At 45.0% G+C, this 21,632-nt stretch overlaps 1 protein-coding gene across 16 annotated transcripts in view; it reads right to left on the reverse strand.

Moving 5' to 3' along the window:
* Positions 1-21,632, reverse strand: part of LOC149323029 (SWI/SNF-related matrix-associated actin-dependent regulator of chromatin subfamily A member 4) — an 87,420-nt gene that overhangs the window by 24,697 nt on the left and 41,091 nt on the right. For all 16 annotated transcript variants that reach the window (XM_089486281.1, XM_089486271.1, XM_089486267.1 and 13 more), the window contains 8 exons: positions 21,083-21,140; positions 17,237-17,355; positions 8,177-8,327; positions 7,842-8,005; positions 5,833-5,899; positions 4,069-4,179; positions 1,916-2,158; positions 440-553 (listed from right to left, as the gene is read on the reverse strand). In XM_089486281.1, coding sequence (XP_089342407.1) covers positions 440-553; positions 1,916-2,158; positions 4,069-4,179; positions 5,833-5,899; positions 7,842-8,005; positions 8,177-8,327; positions 17,237-17,355; positions 21,083-21,140 — 1,027 coding nt within the window. The remainder of the gene's footprint in view (positions 1-439; positions 554-1,915; positions 2,159-4,068; positions 4,180-5,832; positions 5,900-7,841; positions 8,006-8,176; positions 8,328-17,236; positions 17,356-21,082; positions 21,141-21,632) is intronic.

A 21,632-nucleotide genomic window follows, 5' to 3' on the forward strand; every position in this document is an offset into this window, starting at 1 on the left:
TTGATCAAGAGGCTCTCCAGCAGACTTTTCAAAATAAATGAATTGGTTATGATCATACTCCAAAGGGACAGCTTACAAGAAGTCTTTCCATTAGCAAGAGAGATTTATGTATGTTCAACTACTATCTGCCTCAGTATGTAGAGAGATCTTGTAGCACCTTTAAGACTAACTGAATGAAAGAAGTTGGCAGCATGAACTTTCATAACTTCAATCTACTTCCTCAAATGCATTTAATGGAGTGGAAATGAGGGACAGACAGACACACACACACACACACACACACACACACACACACACACATATATACACACACACACACCATTGGTATGTGAAAATGTACATTCAGTTAGCCTCAAAGGTGCTACAAGATTCTCTACATACTGATTCTACAGACTAACATGGCTATATCTTTGAATACTATCTGCCTCATATGTGTTACCTTTTCAGGCAGCTGTGCTTCTACCTCCTTCTTTAATCTTCTTAGTAGGAAGGGACGCAATACTTTGTGCAAACGGCGGATAATTAGAATTGTTTCTTCCTCATTCAAATCGACCTGGTTTTAAACAGACAGAGATGTAAGGGAACCATTATTTTTTCTTGCTTTAAATTTTATATAAAATTTTATATAATTGTACATAAAAGCCCATGACATCAGTTGTAATTTTAAAAAAGTATCAACATATGATACAACAAAGATTTTACAAAATTATAAAGCATCATGGAGATTAAAAAAGAATGGTGCAAAACTGAATAATAACAGCTTTACTTTTGTACCATTCTTTTTGAATCAAATGGTATTACAATTCAGTGTGGGAAACCAGATATTATAAAATTGTCTTATGTTTGGTAATTTTTACGCATATAAGGATAATAAAGATTCTCAAATATAATTTTTAATATGCAAAATAAAAAAAAATCTGTTCTATCATTAACTATATAAACTAAAAGCAAATATTTTAATATGAATGAGATAAATGTGATAAAATGTTGAAACCTCAAGGACATTTGGTAGCAGTTTTACTAAAAAGCTGGGAAAGGGCTAATAAAACATGACTATCAGCAAAAACAAGTTAAGTGAGCAAAAGGAGATTTTTTTTTAATCATCAGGAAGTATAGCAATAGCAATAGCAAGTACATTTCTATACTGCTTATCAGTGCACTTAAGCACTCTCTGCGTGGTTTACAATGTGTAAGCCAATTGCCCCCAACAGTTGGGTACTCATTTTATTGACCTCAGAAGGATGAGTAGACCCTGAGCCCCTGGCTGGTATTGAACTCACAACCTTGTGGCTTGTGAGTGGGTGGCTGCAGTACAGGCATTTAACCACTGCGCCAACAGGAACCAATCTACACTGTCTGAGTTATAAAGGGCCTCTCCTGGGTCTGAAACAGTAAGGGGTGAGAGAACTACCCCTACCCTCACAAACCCTAAAAGGTAGGGGGAATGACAATATAGGATGCAAAAATACTAACCTTACCATTGACCTTTTGGGGGAGTGCAACCCCTTTCACAGAACTGATGGATTGCTGTATTGTTCAGCAGGCAAATGATCCACTAATAACATTTAAACCAAACCAACATACATGTTTTAGAGAATAATGGATGACAAGCCCAATACATTATAATAAAACTACCAGTATATGGAATCATACAATGTGACAATATTTCCTTAAATCAGAAACAGCCCCTCTGTTTTGTCAAGGAATGCTGGGAACAGGTTATTACTTTCTGAAAAACCTTGGTCATTTTCTTGTTGACTCTCCCATGCATAAAGAAACGTAAAGACTGGTATCAAATTGGGGCATCTAGCCAGCACATGAGACTAAAAACATCCTGGGTAATGGTTATAGAACCCAAAGGCCCAGGGAACGCTAGCTGAAAAAGAATGACTTAGATGCTTCTTCCTGTCCATACCTTTTCTCCAGTCATGGCAAATGGAGCATTAAACCACTGTTCAAATGTGCTACAGCTTTTGAAGATAGTTGGAAGGAGGAAGTTGAGCAGAGCCCACAATTCTGGGAGCTTATTCTGTAGTGGCGTCCCTGTCAGCAGCAAACGACGTGGGGCTACGTAGTGTGTGTTCAGGACCTGGGTCAGCTTGCAGTGGTGATTCTTCATCCGGTGGCCTTCATCAACTATCATGTACTTCCAACGAATCTGAAGATGGAGGACATCACTGGTGTTAGAGTCTATGTGAACATACTTCACAGAGAATGCACAACTCCCTTCCCATGCATGGTTCTGAAGTACAGGCCTTCACAGTAAGGAAATCATTCAGATGTAGCAGGCTTCCATTAACCCAGTTCACTAAGCATAATTTTCACATATGAAAGATGTATACCACTAATCTGTAGAAATTACAATGCAGAACCAGGTATTTTAAATAAGAAGGAGAAAGTATCCTCTCTCTTCACAGAGGCTTCAGAGAAATACTTTTTGTAGATTACCTCATATTATGTGCTTCAAACTAGTGGTATGCCCAATATGAACAGTCACTCCCTCAGTTTAATTGAGGCTTTAAAACTGTGGGTGAGCAACCATGAAAAACCAATATCTGAAACATCTCCTGAGACACTGCCGCAAAATGACTAGAGCCCACTGAGCAAAAAGAACATCTCCCACCCACTCAATTGAAGTTGAAATTAGTGAACTATGAAAGGCAGCTGGCATGTGGGTTGAGAAAATCTGCTACTTGCATGTGCCTTTTGCACTGGCTGTGCAATTTCTTTCATCACACATTTCCTTCCATATCCTTTTTCTCTCCCTCTCTCTCTCATTACATGTAAGTGCTTGAAAATTACTTTCTAGTTTTTCTTAATACGGGATGGAGATGCCTGCAGCTTTAAATTGCTTCAGAACAGAGACTGACATAACTGACATGATCTGTCCTGACGTTTAGTGCTACACAAGAGATGGAACTGTACCATCACTGCTTAAAAGAACAACAGAAGAATTCTCTTTGTCATTCAGCAGGATTACATAAACCTAGGCCTGTTACAGACAGCCAAAATAAAGCTGCTTCGAGTCACTTTGGAGGTATGGTATTTCAATGATACATGCGTCCTAAGAGTCCAAAGGCCGCACCAAAGCCACACTCCAGTCCAAAGGACTGGAGTGCAGCTTTAGTGAAGCTTCCAGACTCTTAGGACTCATGCATCATTGAAATATCATACCTCCAAAGTGACTCGAAGCAGCTTTATTTTGGCTGTCTGTAACAGGCCAATGAATGCTTCATCCATGTTTTCAAATATTCACAAATGCCTATTATTTAAGTTGCTGGTTTTGGAAAAAAAAAACCTGCCTAAATATAGCATTAGTGTAACACAGACCTGAAACACATGGGCAAAAAGCACCAGCTTCCAGCCAATCCGGGGGTGTGGTGTGCAGATCATGCATGACCCTAGACTGTTTGGAAGTTAATGAGACCCAAACCCAGCCACAAAAGGAGCACAAAAAACCCACTCCTTGCCGGCAGTCTGTTTTGGATAGCTTTACCATTATGATGTTGCTGCATTTTTGTGATTTCTGATTATTGGGCTGCATGCTTTCTCAATGTTAGTGATGGCTGCTGCTGCTGCTGAATTTTATTGTGACTGCATTTTTGGCATAATTATGACTACTTTGATATTGCTATTGTTATTGCTGCGTGCGTTCAAGTCATTTATAAATTACAGCAATCCTACTGTAGCAATTTTTGGGTTTTGTTGTTGATGTTTTCTCAAAGATTTGTTCAGATGGGGTTTGCCACTGCCTTCCTCTTTGGAGGCTGGAGAGAGTTTGACTTGCTTAATGTCATCCAGTGGGTTTCCATGGCTCAGCAAGAATTCAAACCCCAGTCTTCCAGAGTCCTAGTCTAACACTCAACCACTACACCATGCTAGCTCTCTATTATTATTATAATATCAATTCAATACTTATTTAATTCAATAGAATGTACCAGCAAAATGTCCTGATGAATGTGAAATCAAATAGGTGGCTTGCCCCCCCCCCGCCCCCACCTCTGGTTTATATGAAAATTTAATCCATTCAAGCACAATTAAGGGAGCATATGAACAGCAAAAACTCACTTTTGCAAGGATGTGCTTATCTTTGATGATATATTCATATGTAGTGAGCAAAACATTAAATTTTCCACTTCGAAGCTGAGGTACAAATGCCCGCCTTGCAGCTGGAGAGCCCTAAAAAAAAAGAATTAGAAAAATGAAGCATAGCTTTTGGCAAAGTTATCTATACCACATTGAGCTCATGGCCATCACACTGATTGTCGAGGGCGAGAACACTCCAAATGATAAGAATCCTAATTTCCTGTAGCCCAGTTAGAATGGAATTAAAAATTCTCACAGGCATTAGGGACAGGAACTACTCTGTGGGACTGTCCAAGGGACTGAGGAAGCCAAAACAAATAGTTCAAAGACAAGGGGTTTCAAGGAAAGCTGCAAAGCAGAGCCAGCAGTAAGAAACAGGAACATGAAAAGTAAGTGGAAGAGGCTTGAGGGGAAAAGGAGGAAGAAAATGGAATGGGGGGAAGGTGAAAATACATGGAAATCTTAGTGAAAGCAGACAACATTTAAAGAAGGGAGTGAGATAGCATGGAGCTATGCTTGTGCACATCAGTCCAATGACAGGAGGCACTGGCAGGAGAGAAGCAGACAAGCAAGGAGTTGGGGGTTAGTACTATGGATCAGGCAAGAAGCATTTCGAGCCTGAAGAAAGCAGATTTTCTTAAAAGAATGTTTTTTAAAGTAAGGGTGGGCAACTTCAGAGGGTTCAAAAAACATTTTTCTTAATCTCTTGATGTTCCATGTATCACAGTATCTCCACTTTATGGGGAAAACACTCCTGGTTTTTAGATTAAATAATGTATGTGGAGAGTATGCACTGTTCAAAAGAAGCAGACTTCCTAGAGACACTTGGAGGTGTGATTCTCCTGATTTTCACAAATATGGGAGACAGAGCTCTGAGGCCCACACAAATGTCTCTGAGGGTGTATATGGGGCTGGTGAATCCTGTGACCTCCACCATTTAAAAGTCACTAAAGCAACGTTATAAAATAAGCTCCACTTGATATGAGGAGCCCTGCCAGACCCCTCCTCTGTGACTGGTCAGCAAAGGGCAGTTCAGGTAATAGGAAATTGATCTTCCTATATTTGAGAGATGTGTGGCCCATGGACCGCATATGGCCCCTAAACGTAATTTTGCAGCCACTAAATCCCTTTGGCAATGTTCCAACATAGAAAAAACAAGATGCAATTTTTGGATGGCTCTCCAACCTGAAAACCACCTCAAAATGTGTACAAACATGGCAGTTGCCTAGTCATTCTAATCCCCCCCCCCCTTTTGGACATTTATTTTTTGTCAAACAGCAATGAAGTGACATGATGTCACTTATGAAGGTATGGCTCATCCACACAACTATGAAACCTTGCCCTGTAATACAGTTAGCCCTCCATATTCACGGATTCTTTATCCACAGATTCAATCATCCATGGTTTGAAAATATTTTAAAAATATGTAAATTCCAAAAAAGCAAACTTTGATTTTGCCATTTTATATAAGGGACACCATTTTACTATGCCATTGTATTTAATGGGACTTGAACATCCACAGATTTTGGTATCCACCGGGGGGCGGGTGTGTGTGTCCTGGAACAAAACCCCAGCAGATACTAAGGGTCCACTGTATCACAGCTGCTCTTGAAAGACATATTCAAAATATTATTTCTTATACCTCTGATGAAATTCTTTACCATAAACTTTCAACTGACACATCCTTCTATATTAGCAAGGTTTTTGAATAACATTTGAAATGGAAATCTGAACCACCGCACTTGCCTTATATGAGACCTTAACCACAGAAGGAGCCCACTTGTCAAATTCATATGCCCAATTTGATAGTGTCCTATAAGAGAAAGAAAATGAAGATTGTTTTGTATAGTCACTTTTTATACACATATATAATATATGTAGGTACACTCCTCAACTACTTCAACAATTTGACTACATAGTTAAATAATGAAGTCATAAAATGCAGAAATGTGTGTAAAATTTCAGAATATCAGAAGTGCAGTGCAAAGTTGCATTCACAGCTTCCAGATGATCTGGTCCTGGTCTCACCATATAAGAGATATAGGTTGCTGCCACACTGAATAATTTATGCAATTTGACACACTTTAATTGGCATGGCTCCATTCTATGGAATCTTGGGATTTGTAGTTTTCTGTGCCACCTGAGCTTTCTGTCAGAGAAAGCTAAATACAACACTACAAATTCCAGAATTCCACAGCACTGAGCCATGGCAGTTAAAGTGGTGTCAAATGGCATTAATTCTGCAGTGTAGATCCAGCCATAGACAGTTCTACTAATCTTGAAATTCCCATTAAGAAAGAATCATTAAAAGCCTTGGAAGAATAATACATTGTATGGAAATTCCTTATGCCATTTCAAGTGAAATATTTACATATTGAGATATCATTTTGCAAAAGTTCTGATGACAAGGTTTAAGCCAAAACACGTATACAGAGACCAAAAAAGGACCAAATGACTCCCTTTTGGGAAACTTTCCTCTATCCTCTGCCTCCTCACTCCAAAAAACCAGCCTTATGCCAGAGGAAGTAGGGAGGTTTGGCATGACTAAAACAGCGAAGAGCACTCCAAAGGTTTCCAAGCAATCATATCCTCAACTGGAAAATCCCAAAGAAACAAACTAGCACAGTGGTCCTCACAGTTTTTACCTTTGGGAGCCCCTTTTAAATGTATGAATGTATGAATAAAATTATTTTGTTTATTTGGTGTGCATATTTTTATTCATACATTCATGGATATACATATTTTAACATTTCATAAGGAAATAACATTGTTCAAATTAGAACAGTTTTATTTAAGTAAATTCAATATTTAACTCAACACATTTGTACATTTTACACACAAAAAGTTTGGGAAGAGGCGACGGGGGGATCAGGGCCTCAAAGTCTCGAGCCCCCTTTGAGCAACTCTCATGCTCCCCAGGGGTCCTGAGCCATCATTTGAGAACCACTGAGATAGCACATGCTATGCTGTGTTGTCTGCAAGAGAAAGACAAAGTCTTTCTTTGGGATTTGCCAGATAAGAAGAGTGCAAACCATGGCGGTACATAATCTGTTGTTTGATTTCTACACTGAATTAGAGCAAATCAAGTTAGTGTGTTTGAAATGAGCCATACTTTCAATGGAAAGACTCTCTCAGTCTTTTCTTACTATACTTAAATGCTCTACAGGGGTGTGAGAGGTGAAACCTTCAAACCACATGCAGCTCCTGGACCTCTTTCATGGCTCCTGAAGCCTGCTGCCAAGCCACCAAAATCCTCCAACCCTTTGGGGTGTTTTTTTAATGACATGATTTATGTCTGAAAAATACACATAAATAGATGTCCAAATACACAAAAACATCTCCAGTACCTCTGTTTTCACTAACGTCTTTTTCAGACTGGTGACAGGAAGTGACACAATGTCACTTCAAATTTCCATTTTGAGAGGGACTCTGAAAAAGGTATTTTGGCATGTCATGGGAGTTTGGTAGGGGGAATTCACCTCTAGCCCCCAACAGGTTCTCCCTCCATTTCTAATCTTTAATGTTTCCAATCTGATAATTACTACAGTACCATACAATGAAGATGTTCCTGTACATGCTCCTATCATGATTTCATAGAGGTGATGTCCACTGATTGTTTCAACTTTTTGAGTACAGAGAAATATGCTGACTAGCATATTCTTTTTAAACATAATAAAGGTATTTGACATGGTACAGAAATTTCTGAACCTGATCATCTTTCTGCAGTGCCAAATGAATCCAACAGAGATACTTACGACAGAGGTACTATAATGAGGAAGGGTCCATTGATACGTTTGTGCTCCATGAGGTATGTAATTAAAGCAATGGTCTGGATTGTCTTACCCAGGCCCATTTCATCTGCCAGGATTCCATTTAGATTATTATTATATAATGACACTAGCCACTCTAAACCTTTAATCTATAGGAAAAGGGAAAAAAAATACACACCCATTACTGGACATATGGAAAGAATATGATGTCAAAACCTGTTTTCTGTTCTGCAATATTCACAGCAGATTAAAGCAGCAGGCTTGCTCAGCTACATTTGAGCAACTACACTCAACTAAAGGTCCTTCTTTCTGGTTCTCACCTGATACTGTTTGAGGACACCATTCACCATAAGTGTGGACTGTTTATCCACCCTTTCAGTAACTGCATGAGCCACAGCATAGTAAGACTGCAATCCCCTTGCCAGAGCTTGAGATACTCCGTACTCATCATCAACATCTTGCTTAGCATTCCTGAGAAGGGAGGGAGGGAGGGAGAGAGAACAGAATTGGATCATGCACTTTGCTAGCAAGGTCATTATCATCTTAGCAGTGGCATCAGTAGGGGGGGGGGCTGCACTAGGTGAAACCCTAAGAGGGGGTGACTCCACTGCTCCTCAAACATCTGCCTTTTGGCAGAAACAGCTGTGGCTTTTGCCTGTGTCCCATTAAAATGCTGAACAGATGGGGTGAGTGTGGTGAGGCTCAATGGGAGGAGAAAGGAAAGTCCAGAGTTTTTTAATAAAAATAAAATTTCAAATTTCAATAATAATAATAATAATAATAATAATTTAAATATATTTTTATTTTTTAAAAAAATCTTTAAAAACATCACATTTTACCAGATTTTCACTTTAAACACACGAAACTATGTACCATACATACTCGACTATAAGTCAACCTCATGTAAGATGAGGACAGGTTTGAGGAGCAAAATTATGTATTTTAATATGATGCGTGGATAAATCAAGGGTAAAACTTAGGGGCATGTAACAAAGGATATAAAGAATGAAGCAAAGTAAAACAATGCCAAAGAACTTACAAAATTTCATCAGGCATAACTGTTTGTGCTCACACTAAGGTTGGATGGATGAGAGAGTAAAGGTGGGTCAGTGGTTCCAGGACAGATTATATTCTTGCTTTTCACCAGGGGATGTTTCCTTTCTTAATAAGAGTTAAAGTATAGAACTTACACTGACCCGTGGAAAAATCGACTCACTTTTTTGGGGGTCAATTTTTGACTAAAATTTCTAGATGTATACATGGGTATATACAGTATGGACAGGTTGCTTACCTGTAACAGTATTTCTTCGAGTGGTCATCTGCGAATACATACAAATGGGTTTCACTGCGCCTGCACAGTGCTGTTCGGAAACTTCTGGAATCACTGGGCAAAGTTTACTTTGCAACATAAAGAAACTTTTTGGCGGTAACTCCGCCCACCCGTTATAAGGCCCCTGCCTTCCCGCTCTTTCCCCAGTTCCGCATTTTTCCGCCAAGCAGGCGATGGAAAGAGCCAATCAGAGCAGGACACTGAGGGGATGGACGGGTGGGATTTGTATGTATTCACAGATGACCACTCGAAGAAATACTGTTACAGGTAAGCAACCTGTCCTTCTTCTTCGTGGTCTCTGCGAATCATACAAATGGGTTTAGACTGACAAGCTTAGGTATGCGGCGGAGGGAGTGTCCTGAGACCAAAGCTATGGTAAACCAAAGGTACATTTATTACAACAATGAACACCTTGAACTATAAAAAAGAAGTCAGCCTTTTTGTTCTTGCACCAAACAAACATAGCAACAACACTGCTAAACCTGAGAAGGGGAGATAAGGTCGTGCAAGACCCATCCCAATGAAAATGTGCAAGCCAACATTCAACAGAATGCAAACGCAAAGGTATTATATACACAAATGCTGAAAATAACCATCAGTAGTGCAATCAGTGCAACCCTGAAACCAACACAGCCCTCCCGAAAGCTGCGTCTCGAATGGCTCTGGTGTCCAACCTATAATGTTTGATAAAAGTCAGAGGTTGGGACCAAATAGCAGCCTTGCAAACATCCTCTAAGGGAATCCCCGACAGGAATGCAGAGGATGCTGACACTGCTCTTGTAGAGTGGGACCGAACTCTACCAGGGAGAGGTTTGCCCAGGAGTTCATAGCAGAGGTGGATGGTACCGGCCACCCATTTGGAAAACCTCTGCGGAGACACAGGCAACCCCTTTTTCAGTTCCGAGTAGCATTGAAAAAGTCTCTCGGACCGACTGGAGGCATCAGTTCTGTCCAGGTAAAAAGCCAGCGCCCTCCTGACATCAAGAGAGTGCAGGCTCCACTCCGCATCCGAAGTCGGGTTGGAAGCGAGGGTCGGCAATACAATGTCCTGGCACATGTGGAAAGCAGACACAACCTTAGGCAAGAAAGTAATGTCTGTCCGCAGGACCACCTTGTCCTTGTGAAACCTCAGGAAGGGCTGGTCCCTCCGTAAGGCACAGAGTTCGCCCGCGCGGCGGGCAGAGGTGATGGCCACAAGGAAGGCGGTTTTCCAAGTCAGTAGTCTCAAGTCCGCCGTGGCCATTGGTTCAAAGGGCTTGGATTGGAGTGCGGACAGTACCGCCTCCAAGCTCCAAGCTGGCGCCGGTACCGACACAGGAGGATGTAAGTTGGCACATCCCTTAAGGAACCCCTTCACCAAGGGATCCCTAAAAAAGGAAGCCCTCCCCCCGAATTGGTACTTAGCACAAATGGCAGACAAATAGCACTTGATGGATGCGAGGCACAGCCCCTCATCCAAAAGCGCCATCAAAAACTCCAGCACCACTGGAGTGGACACCTGAGCAGGAGACAAGCCCTTCCGATCAAGGAAGAGGGTAAACCTCCTCCATTTCAGGGCATAGGACCGCTGGGTGGAAGGTTTCCTTGCAGCCAGGATCACCGTCCTCACCGCCTCCGGCAGGGCAGTTAGGGCTGTATCCTCCAGGCCACCAGCGGTAGGCTCTCGATGTCAGGGTGGAGAATCCGTCCGTCCTGGATCGACAGCAGGTCCGGGCGGGAATCGAGGCGGAGAAAGCATCTCCTGGAGCGGTGGAGAAGGGATGCGAACCAGGGCTGTCTCGGCCACCATGGGGTGATCAGGATCGCGTGTGAACGGTCCGTTGTCATCTTGGACAACACCCTGATGATGAGAGGGAACGGAGGGAAGGCGTAGAGGAGCTCTCCCGTCCAAAGGAAGGCGAAGGCGTCTCCGAGGGATCCGTCCATTCGTCTCCTGGAGCAGAACTGGGGACAGTGGCTGTTCCATCTGGTCGCGAAGAGGTCGATCCGGGGAGTTCCCCACCGGTCGAAGAGGTCGCTGACCGTCTCGGGATGGAGCCTCCACTCATGGCACACCGACGGAGGTCTGCTGAGGCGATCGGCCAACTCGTTGTCCTCTCCGGGGAGATGAATCGCCTGGAGGAGGACCTGCCGTTGGATGCACCAGTCCCAGATGCGAAGAGTGAGGTCGAGCAGGGTCCTGGATCTGGTGCCTCCTTGCTTGTTGATGTAGTACATCACAGTGGTGTTGTCCGTCCTCAGGAGGACCACCTTTCCTGCGACAGCGGATTCGAATGACCTCAGTGCCTTTTCCACTGCCAGCATCTCCAGAGCGTTGATGTGGAGAAGCTTGTCCTGGGCAGACCACTTGTCCTTGACGACCAGGTCGAGCAGGTGGGCGCCCCATCCCTCCAGGGAAGCATCTGTTGTCAGAGTCAGTTGGGGCTGAGGCTGATGGAAGGGCATCCCGGTGGACACGTTGCGGCAGTCCAACCACCACCTTAGGGAAGCGGCTACCAGTCTCGGTACCGTGAGCCATTTGGACGGGGGGTCCTCCATCGGGGAGAAGACCGAGAGGAACCAGGACTGTAGCGGCCGGAGGCGAAGTCGTGACCAAGGCGTGACAGACGTTGTCGATGCCATGTGCCCCAGGGCGACCTGAACATCCCTGGCCCTCACCTTCCTGTAGGAGATGAAAGGCTTGAGTGACGCCGCCAGGGCCTGGAAACGGTCTGGAGGGAGAAAGGCGGAGCATCTTTCGGAGTTGATGATGGCCCCGATGAATTTGACCTGTCTGGTGGGTGTGAAGTGGCACTTTTCTCGGTTGACGACCAGTCCCAGGGAGTCCAGGAGGTGCAAGGCGAACGAGACCGCTTCCTGCAGTTCTTGTCGGGACTCGGCGGCGAACAGCCAGTCGTCCAGGTATGGAAAAACCATGAGGCCTTTCTGATGGAGATATGCTACCACCGGTGCCATGCACTTCGTGAAAACTCTGGGCGCCGTGGCCAAACCGAAGGGAAGCACGTTGTAGTGGTAAGAAACGGGACTGACGGCGAAAGCGAGGAATCTCCGGTGGGACTCCCGAATCCCGATGTGGAAATAAGCGTCCTTCAGGTCGATCGTTGCGAACCAGAGGCCCTGATGAAGCAAGGGAAGAATGGAAGCTAGGGTTACCATTCGGAAACGCCGGTAGTCAAGACAGATATTCAGATCCCTCAAGTCCAGGATGGGTCTGATGCCTCCATCCGATTTCGGTACCGTAAAGTACCTGGAGAAAAAGGCCCTGGAATATTGGTCGGGCGGTAAAGGGGAGATTGCCCCCTTGCTAAGCAAAGTGCGCACTTCGTCGAGAAGGGTGTCCGAGGGGGGGGGGGTGGACATGAAAACTCCGGTCTTGGGGAGTTCTTGGAACTCGAGGGCATATCCCCTACGGACGATGTTGAGTACCCACGAGTCCGTTGTGATGGAGGCCCAGGTGGTAGCAAATGGCCTGAGTATGTCCAGAAAAAATGGGGAAGAGGAGACGAAGCGCGCTAGACCCCATCAGTCTCTTTTCTTACCCTGATCACCGTCCTGCCAGCGGGGCTTTCGGTGCCGGGTAGGAAAATTCCGTCGGCCAGGGGAAGATGATGACTGGGACGCGTGCCTAGATCGTTGAGCGCCCTGTTGGTGAAATTGGCGGTCCTGGCCAAATGGCCTGTAGGACTGGCCTTGGGATTGCCATGGGCGCTGCCTCTTGAGAAACGGGGCTGACACCGAGGATGACATGCCATGTTTCCTCGCGGCTGCCTTCATCTTAAACTTGCGATTAAGACGGTCGTCGGTGTCGGTGTTGAAGAGCCCAGACTCATCCAGAGGCATCTCTTCGATAGCCGACTTGACTCCAGGAGTGAGATCTGTGCCCCTCAGCCAGGCGTGACGGCGGAGCGCCATTGACGCCGACATCGCCCTTCCCACACAGTCAGTGATGTTGCGGCATGCGGTGATGAGCCATCCCCCTATGGAATGGGCCTCATCTCTGACTTCAACCAATTTCCTCTGGACATCATCCGGGACATCGGGGATCAGGGGGGAGATGGTCTCCATCAAGGACTGCACGTAGGCCCCCATACATGCAGTGTAGTTAGTGGCCTTGACAGCTAAGCAAGAAGCTGAATAGTCCTTCTTAGCCAATCCGTCGATCTTGCGAGCCTCCCGGTCTACTGGAGAGGTGGCCTGCTTGTGGGTGGAGGCGAGCTGCGAGCCCTCTACAATGGCTGAGTTCTGTCTCGGATGGGTAGACAGCCATGGACAGGATGTTGGCGAAACGCGGTAAAGGGTTTCCACCTTCCGCGAAGTGCTGACTAGGGCCGCCGGGCTATCCCAGGACCGCTTGATGATGGTCTCCAGGGACGGAAGGAGAGGGATGCAGGGTGGGGTTGGAACCCGACCATGGACCCTTTGTTCTACCGGATCTCGGGCCGCCTCCTCAGGGTAAGCCAGCTCAATGTCCAGAGCCCTGGACATTTTGATGACGTGCTCACTGAAGGATTGGCGATCGTCAGTAGGAGACGCTGGCTCAGGGTGGTGCATGACCTGTGGAGAGTCCTGCGGCGACAGGTCATCATCAGAGGGCGAGTCAGGTGAGGTCGGCGACGGTATCGGCACAAGGTCCGACTCGGTGTCGGAGTGGATCACCAGGTGCTCTAGTCTCTAGTTCAGGACGGTCCCGGCCGGGCCCGTGAGAGCGTGATCCAAGCTCAAGCCTTGATGAGGAAGGCTTAGCTGCTGCGGTGGAGGGCTTGGAGGTGACCACCGTGGCCTTGTCCCTTGGGGCCCGATGACGGCGACCTTCATCAAACTTGCGGAGAGCCGTCTCTCGCGGGACAGCCATGTAATAACGGTCTACCTCCGAATCATAGAAGACATCGAGGTCCTCATGGGCGACATCCTCGGACGGTACGGTCTCCGGACATGGTACCGAGATCGGGGAGCGGACAACCATCGGGGAACGCTGAGGCGGAACGAGTTCCTCATCATCTGAACCGACGAACTCGGCGGTGGTCAGCCCAGAGAGCGGCGGAGCTAGACGTGGGGCATCATCCCACCCGGAAGAGCCCTGTGGCCGCGGAGTGGGAGTCTGGAGGGTCGGAGCTGGTACCGAACGCTGCGGAGTAAGAGGCTCAGCATCCTTACGGCGGCTGTGTCCGTCGGAGGACTTTGAGGATTCCTTGCGAGACTTCTTCTTGGGTGGCTCAGAAGAAGCGGAGTCAGAATGTTTAGCTTTTTTGACGGACCTGGGCGCCTCCGGAGGAAAGAAGGGGTTCTCCTGGAGTTCCCTCATCCGGGATGGGCCGGCTGAAGACACAGAAGCCGCCGGGGCAGAGGTCGACGGAGTGGAGACTGCTGCCGTCGGAGTGGTGGGGTCTCCTCCCTTAGCCTTTTTGGAGTGCTTGGGCTTACGGGACGGAGCCGAGGTTGAGCGGTCGGTCCCGACCTTGGAGGCGGAGCCAGCAACCGATGTCGAAGCCATTGAACCCTCGGTCCCCGACAGTGGGCAGGGGCTCTTTGAGGGTTTGGTGGTGGTACTGGACCTGTCTGGGCCGCTGACCACGGAAGACGACTTGGTGGTGGCACTGGGCTTGTGGGAGCCGCGGTCCACTTTGGCAGGGGTTGATAGCGCCGGAGGAGCCGAAGCGGCGCTTATAGGACTCTTGCGCGGGGCCGAGGCGGGAGCGGCAGCTGGGAGGGAAGGAGCTGAAACTGGGCGGGAAGTCTCCCCCTGGACCTTACCCTGGGCAATCGCCGACGTCAGGCGGGATTCATGGTTCTTACGCGCCTGCGACGTCACAGATTTGCAGAGTGAGCAGGATTTCATGTCGTGGTCGCCGCCAAGACAGAGAAGACATGAAGAGTGAGGGTCTTGGACCGGGAGTTTGCCCCCGCAGACATCACACTTTTTAAAGGGAGGTGACATCGTTCCGGAGAGATGGAGAGGAGACGAAGTCGAAGTCAAAAGCAGTCCGAAGTCGAAGTACAATGGGGGCAGTGGTCAAAGAGAATGGTCAAGAACGGTCCGAAGTCAATAGCCAGTGATCCAATAACCGAAGCAAGAGCGAAGTTCCCTGAAGCAGCTAGCGCGGCGGAAAAAAGGAACTGGGGAAAGAGCGGGAAGGCAGGGGCCTTATAACGGGTGGGCGGAGTTACCGCCAAAAAGTTTCTTTATGTTGCAAAGTAAACTTTGCCCAGTGATTCCAGAAGTTTCCGAACAGCACTGCACAGGCGCAGTGAAACCCATTTGTATGATTCGCAGAGACCACGAAGAAGAAATGCAAATACATTGAGGTTGTGTGTATGATTCAGTGATATATGGGAATTACAATTTATGAGTAACATTAATAAGTAAGTAAATAAATAAATATTATTATTATTATTATTAATACAAAGAACATTACTAAGGATTCTGTATGATGTGGTATGGGAGGAGGTCAAAGGGGGGGGGGGGGGTGACACCATGAGTTACTGCACAGGGTGACACCAATTCTAGGAATGCCACTACATTTTAGTACAATTGAGGGAAACCTTAAAATATTTACAGAGGCAGGCCACCAATATTAACATGCTTCCAAATGTTAAGGCTGTAAATATTTTTTTTAAAAAAACACTTGCAAAGTGTACCATTAGGATTGGGTTGGCTGGATGTTTTTTATTCATAAGGATATAAGGAAAATCTCCAAATCATTTCTTCAGCATATTTTTGATGTTTGGCTAATTTAGCAAGGATTATCTCTGTACTGCTGTGTTAAGGTTTTGTGAGATGTACCTGGGGGAGGGAGGGCTTTTTAAAACCCAAATGCGCCACCTCACCCACATCTGTGTTTAAGTGGGGGGGGGGGGGGATGGAAAGCTCTGCAAAGTTTGATCACAGCCCCTCTGGCTTATATAATTTAGCCCTGACTCTTTATATTAGATGATGATAATGAATTTTCTGGGTCTACAACTAGGATCTGGTTTGTGTTTTCTTTTGCCATTAGGGTAAATTCTGCTTGCTCTTCTAGTTTTATGAGTGGGTGGCGACCTCCTGTAGGGGCATGCTAGTGGGGAGAGTAACAGGTCTAATCGTGGCTTTCCTCCTTTGGCATAATTCTAAGGGATACTTAATCTTTTCTCTCTTCAGGGTCACTGTCTGAGGGCTTTGATACTGCCTATCCTGATGTGATCATGTGTGGCACATGTGAACAAGAACCAAACTAGGGTACTCAAATTTCCTAACATTGTCCCACCACAGCATTCATTAACTACCCCAATGCCCAAGAACAGGCAAGGAATGCAGGCTTTCCCTCTGCTCAGGTGAGGAAGTGCCACACTCATAACAACCACATCACCTGGTGCTACATGATCCTGGTTACTATCCCCTGGGATGCCATTTCTCATCATCATTCCTTCAGAATCTTGCCTTGACAATAATTTCATTGTTCTTACGTATAAATATTCACTTACTGCCAGTTGATCTGGACAAAGAAAAATGCCTACAACAAATCTTGCCCAAACTCTTTCTCCTGGAGTAGCTTGCAATTTGGCTAACTTTTAGTTCTGCCCAAGCAAGAGCACTTCCAAGGCTTGAAATGTTTTGACCCAGAGGTTTGTGGGAAGCATTCCCTGCTGTCTCTTTGGACAATGTGCAGCAGAGGAAATTGAGAAAGGAGGAGGAGAATATAGCAATCTCTGATCATCCCTGTTTAGCTTGCACTCCCTCTCTTTCTGGTGCTGGCACTTGTATCTTGTGTACCTGTGCACATCAGTCATATCTTGTGTACCTGTGCACTTTACATATGAACTTTATCACATTAATATATTTTTCTGAAGCATGTGTCTTTTTGAGAAGGGAAGCAGGAAGTTATCCTGGGTAATGAGGGGTGAGCCTCCTCCTCCTCCACCCTCCCAAATCTGGGGGCAGCTTTTCTGGATACAGAAGACAAGCCTTTCCCACTGCTAGCTGCCCTTCTCCACCTGGGGGTACAGCTCTGTACCAACCACATTTAAAGGAGAACTTAATACAAGCACAGACTCTGACAGGTAATGTGAGCCTTACTCAATAATATGCCTTGCATCCACTTCTGATACATCATCACTATCTGGATCTGGAATCTTTTTCTTCTCTTCAACAGGCAAAGCAGTCTGAGAAGGCTGTGGCTGTTCCTCATCTTCCTCCTGTCAAAAGTTGAGATCTAATCAGTCCTTATCGCACATATAATATGATCATCTACAATGCTTGGAGAGTACAGACTCACTCCATCAACTCTGCTGATAGTATAACTCCACTGAGTTTCTGCCTTAAGCAGCAGCCATTCCATCCCTCTGCAGCAGTGGAAGACTATAGGATTTCCCCATTGGCTTTGCTAAAAGACCAATTCCACAGAGTTAATCTTCTCCCTGGACTCATTCTATTCAATCTGGAGGCTGTAAGAACTTTGCAACTTGAAAACAGAGATGGGGAATGTGTGGCCCTCCAAATGATGGTGCACTGCAACTCCCTAGATCACTGACCATTGGGTAAGCTGGTGAGGACTGATAGGAGTTTCACTCCAACAACTAGTCACACGCTTCTCAGCCTTACTTATAGAACTGTGGCCTGAGATTGTTTCCCATTTTTTCTTCATCAGTCTTTTCTATTTGCAACATGTCTTTTAAACAATAAGCTTGTTTCATTTGCTGCTGAACTTATATAAACTTCTCCTGAAGCTTTCTGGACAAAGATGGGGGCACAATTTTAAAAAATAAAAATAAATGAACAAATAATATAATATTAATGAATGCAAAAGAAGCCATACAATCTCACTCAGCTCTTCAGCTTGTATGTATCACAACAAACCAGAGGTTATGTGGATATAATTTGTTGGCAATGGCCACAAAAATACAAATGACTGTCACAGAACAGACAACATGTAGATTAGTTGAAACAATGTAGTATTTCCTATAAAAAGGAAAACAAACCTGAGGTGCATGCAAGATTGCTATTCCATGCCTGTATGTACAACGATCTTGTAGCACCTTTCAGACTAACTGAAAGAAAGAATCTGACAGCACGAACTTTCGCATTTAGTGCAAAAGCATCTGAGGAAGTAGACTTAAGTCTACAAAAGGCCAAAACAGACAGCCTTGAAGGGGGCAGCTTCACGCTGCCTCTTTGAACACCGAATCAGAGCCATGGCCACAGCCCCAATCGGGCTATTTGCTGGCTCAAAAAGAGGTGGCAAAATGCCGCTCCTTTTTGAGCCAGCAAAAAACAAAACAAAAAACCCCCCAGCTTTTCCTGTGCTGTCATGGCTTTGTGATGCTTGGGCACAATGTGGCATCTAAACGCCATGCTGCCAGAGTGCCGTGAAGCTAGCCCACGCGTGGGCTGGTGGGTGGCTTCTGGGCGACATTGGGGCATGCGTCAAGTGTACCACCACGCCCCCACAGTACCCGCAAGTGGGTGCCAGTCTTTACTGGCCCAAAGGTTCATGCTGCCAACTTCTTCCTTTCAGTTTGTCTCAAATGTGCTACAAGATCTCTTTACATACTGATTTTACAGATTAACATGGCTATATCTTTGAATCCCATGCCTGTGTTGCTGTTACATCACAAGCATTTTTAGAGACTAGAGAAAATGGATGGGAAGGTAGGAGAGCAGACTCAAGCTAAGAGGCAGGATATGGTTCTAAATGTCACTGAAAATGATGACAAAAGGTAGTCTAAGGAAAAAGATTTGAGGAGACAGGGCACTGGAGTTGGGGCTAGGCTGAAGAGACAAGGCACTGATTGAGGTGTAAAGCAGTAAGAGTCTATTACAGCAGCAGCATATTTTCCCCTCACTCACTGTTGTGGCACTGCTGAATTCAGTGAAACACTACTCAGTATTGGTAGCTCAAAAGCATAGTGGTTAAACATGTGACACCACTCAATTTTTGACAGAAAACAATATTGCCTAAAATGACCCCTAGATCCCGTGGAGGCACTATTGCCCTTCTGGGTCTATTTTAGCCCTTGGAGATGCCTTTTTTTAACCACAGGAAGTGACCTAGAGGTTGATATATGGGTCACTTCCTATTGAAGAAAAACTGCACCTGAGACTAAAACAGTCCACAGGGGGCCAGAAAGCAAAACTCCCCTAGGATGACTTGAGAGTTTATTGGAGAGCATTTCGCAATTGTGGGGGAGGACAATGTAGGGTGCAACACTGTCCAATGTCCTTTGTGGGGCCAAATGCAGACACTTAGCACAACAGTTGCCCACCTCTTAAAATGTGATGTCTAAGAAATCTGAAGAGGGGGAACCCACCCTCCATTGCCAAAGAAGGGTACACTCCTATCTCAGATGGCTGTCATCTTCCATCAAGTACACAGCTTTGGGAGGGACAGAAGGGGACACCTGTCTAGCCAGGCAGATCAGCTGAATCAACCCAGGCAGTTCAAAACAATTTTCCGAGGACAATTTTGGGACTTTCCCAGGGCACTCCTGCTTCACATTTAAGACTGCAAGTTGGGCTACCTTCAGTTCATGTAGAGTTCACATGAAACTGTTAAAATATTTTAAAGAACTGGCCAATTTTTCTGGAGACCGTTAAATTTTGCTTTTGGCACTTTAAGAAAGGAGCTAGTATGCCTTTGCCTGTTTTACAAATTTATTCTTTGCCTTCACTAGAAATCATTAAGATGTGGGATATAAAGAAGGTACAACTGGCTATTTGTCAATTAATCAAGATGTCAGTTTGGTCCAGCGCTCAAAATTTTCCATGTGGTACCCTCATTTAAAGAAAAATATATGTCTCTTTTGGTACCATTGACCTTACTAGCACCCCCCTACAGAAGCATTTTCCAGTCCAATTTTCCAAAGTATGCTCACTGCATACCTTGAGGGCAGGTTTAATAAGTTCCCTGCGAAATGGCAACTGTATTCCTGTGCTGGGTCAAGAGGAAGGCATTAAACATGAAAGCTTTATATTGTCATTTTTATGGCAACAAAACAGTTAGATTTCTGAGCCAGATTATACTAAGATTGTCACGTTCCGAAGAGGAATATGTCAACTATTTACCGGCAGATGACCTTCTGCATGTTACTAATCAAGTGGCAAGTTTTACTTTCTTATCCCTTAAAATCAGAAGGAGAGCTCTTCCGTATGCATCTTTGGCCATACCGTAGCAGTCATTTTAGATTTCGTATATTCATTGTTTGTTTAGATTATATGTTGTAAATACCATCTTGTATTTATTTAATTGGCTCTGAAGTTGCTGTTTGAATGTTTATGCATTTCTATCACTGCATGTTATGGCTTGGAGTTACTACATTAATTTTCTTACACTCCCAGCTGCCTTGTCAACTTGAATGTTGGTGGCATGCAGTGAATTGTGGTGAGGTGACTGTAGCAAATAGAAGAATCCGGGAACCTAAAATTGGGCCCACCAAAGTTGCCACTCCTGGTCTATCAAGTCTGCTTTAATCTGATGTCTACTTTACACCTTTCCCACAACTGGCAAATCATGTGCCTGCCTGGGGAAGTACATCTCTCGCCAACATTGATAGAATAGACTGTCTGGTTAATATACCACACCCATCAAATTGTGCCACCAAGGCACATAACACAGTAATCTACCTTAATGAAGCAGACAGAAGTTTTATACGATGAAGCTGCCTAGAGGCAGTTTCACTCTTGTGGCTTGATTTACGTGTTACTTAAGCCTAAGGCAGCAATAAGAAATAAGTACCACCCCATGAATTATGTCTTCTGTGCATATAAGAAATCTTTGTCTGAAAAAAAGAGACAGAAGAGCAGAAAACACACTGAAGTGACACGTATTAAGCAAAGTTAAAATGTCTTCAGTACAACATACTTTTATATTTCATTTTGCTTCCAATAAAAAGAAAGCAATAAAGAAGCCAGATCATTTCTTCTTACCTCTTCCTCCTCCTCTGATCCACTTTCTTCACTATCAGATCTTGGTGCTACTTCATATCTATTTAAACATATATTGAAATTTAAGATTAATAATACTGGAAAAATTATTATATATGAAAGTTTTATGCCTGCTTATAAACAAGGAACCAAACTGAGTAAAGTTGCTATATCCTTCTTTGTCATTTGGGAATTTCAGGTAGAGGAGGGAGAAGAAAGAGACTATGGGACTATACAGACGGGTGGCTGAATGCCACCCCTGTATGCCCTGGATTGGTGCCACAGCAGCTGCATGCTGCAGCACCGATCCACGCCCCCCCAAAAGCTGCTCTGAACAGCTTCCTGGAAGGAATGTCATTGGCGCGCTTGTGCCCATGATGATGCGCCTTCCAGCCAGTGCCGTTTGGGTGCTGCATGCCATGGATGCCATCATGGATGGGCGCGCACCCTGTCAGAGAATACCATTTTGTTATTCTAGAAACATTTATTATTATTATTAACCTTTATTTATAAAGCGCTGTAAATTTACACAACGCTGTACATACAATCTTTT

The sequence above is a fragment of the Sceloporus occidentalis genome, unplaced genomic scaffold (assembly GCF_023333645.1).
Source record: "Sceloporus occidentalis isolate IW3139 unplaced genomic scaffold, rSceOcc1.0.p SCAF_1, whole genome shotgun sequence".
NCBI lineage: Eukaryota > Metazoa > Chordata > Lepidosauria > Squamata > Phrynosomatidae > Sceloporus > Sceloporus occidentalis.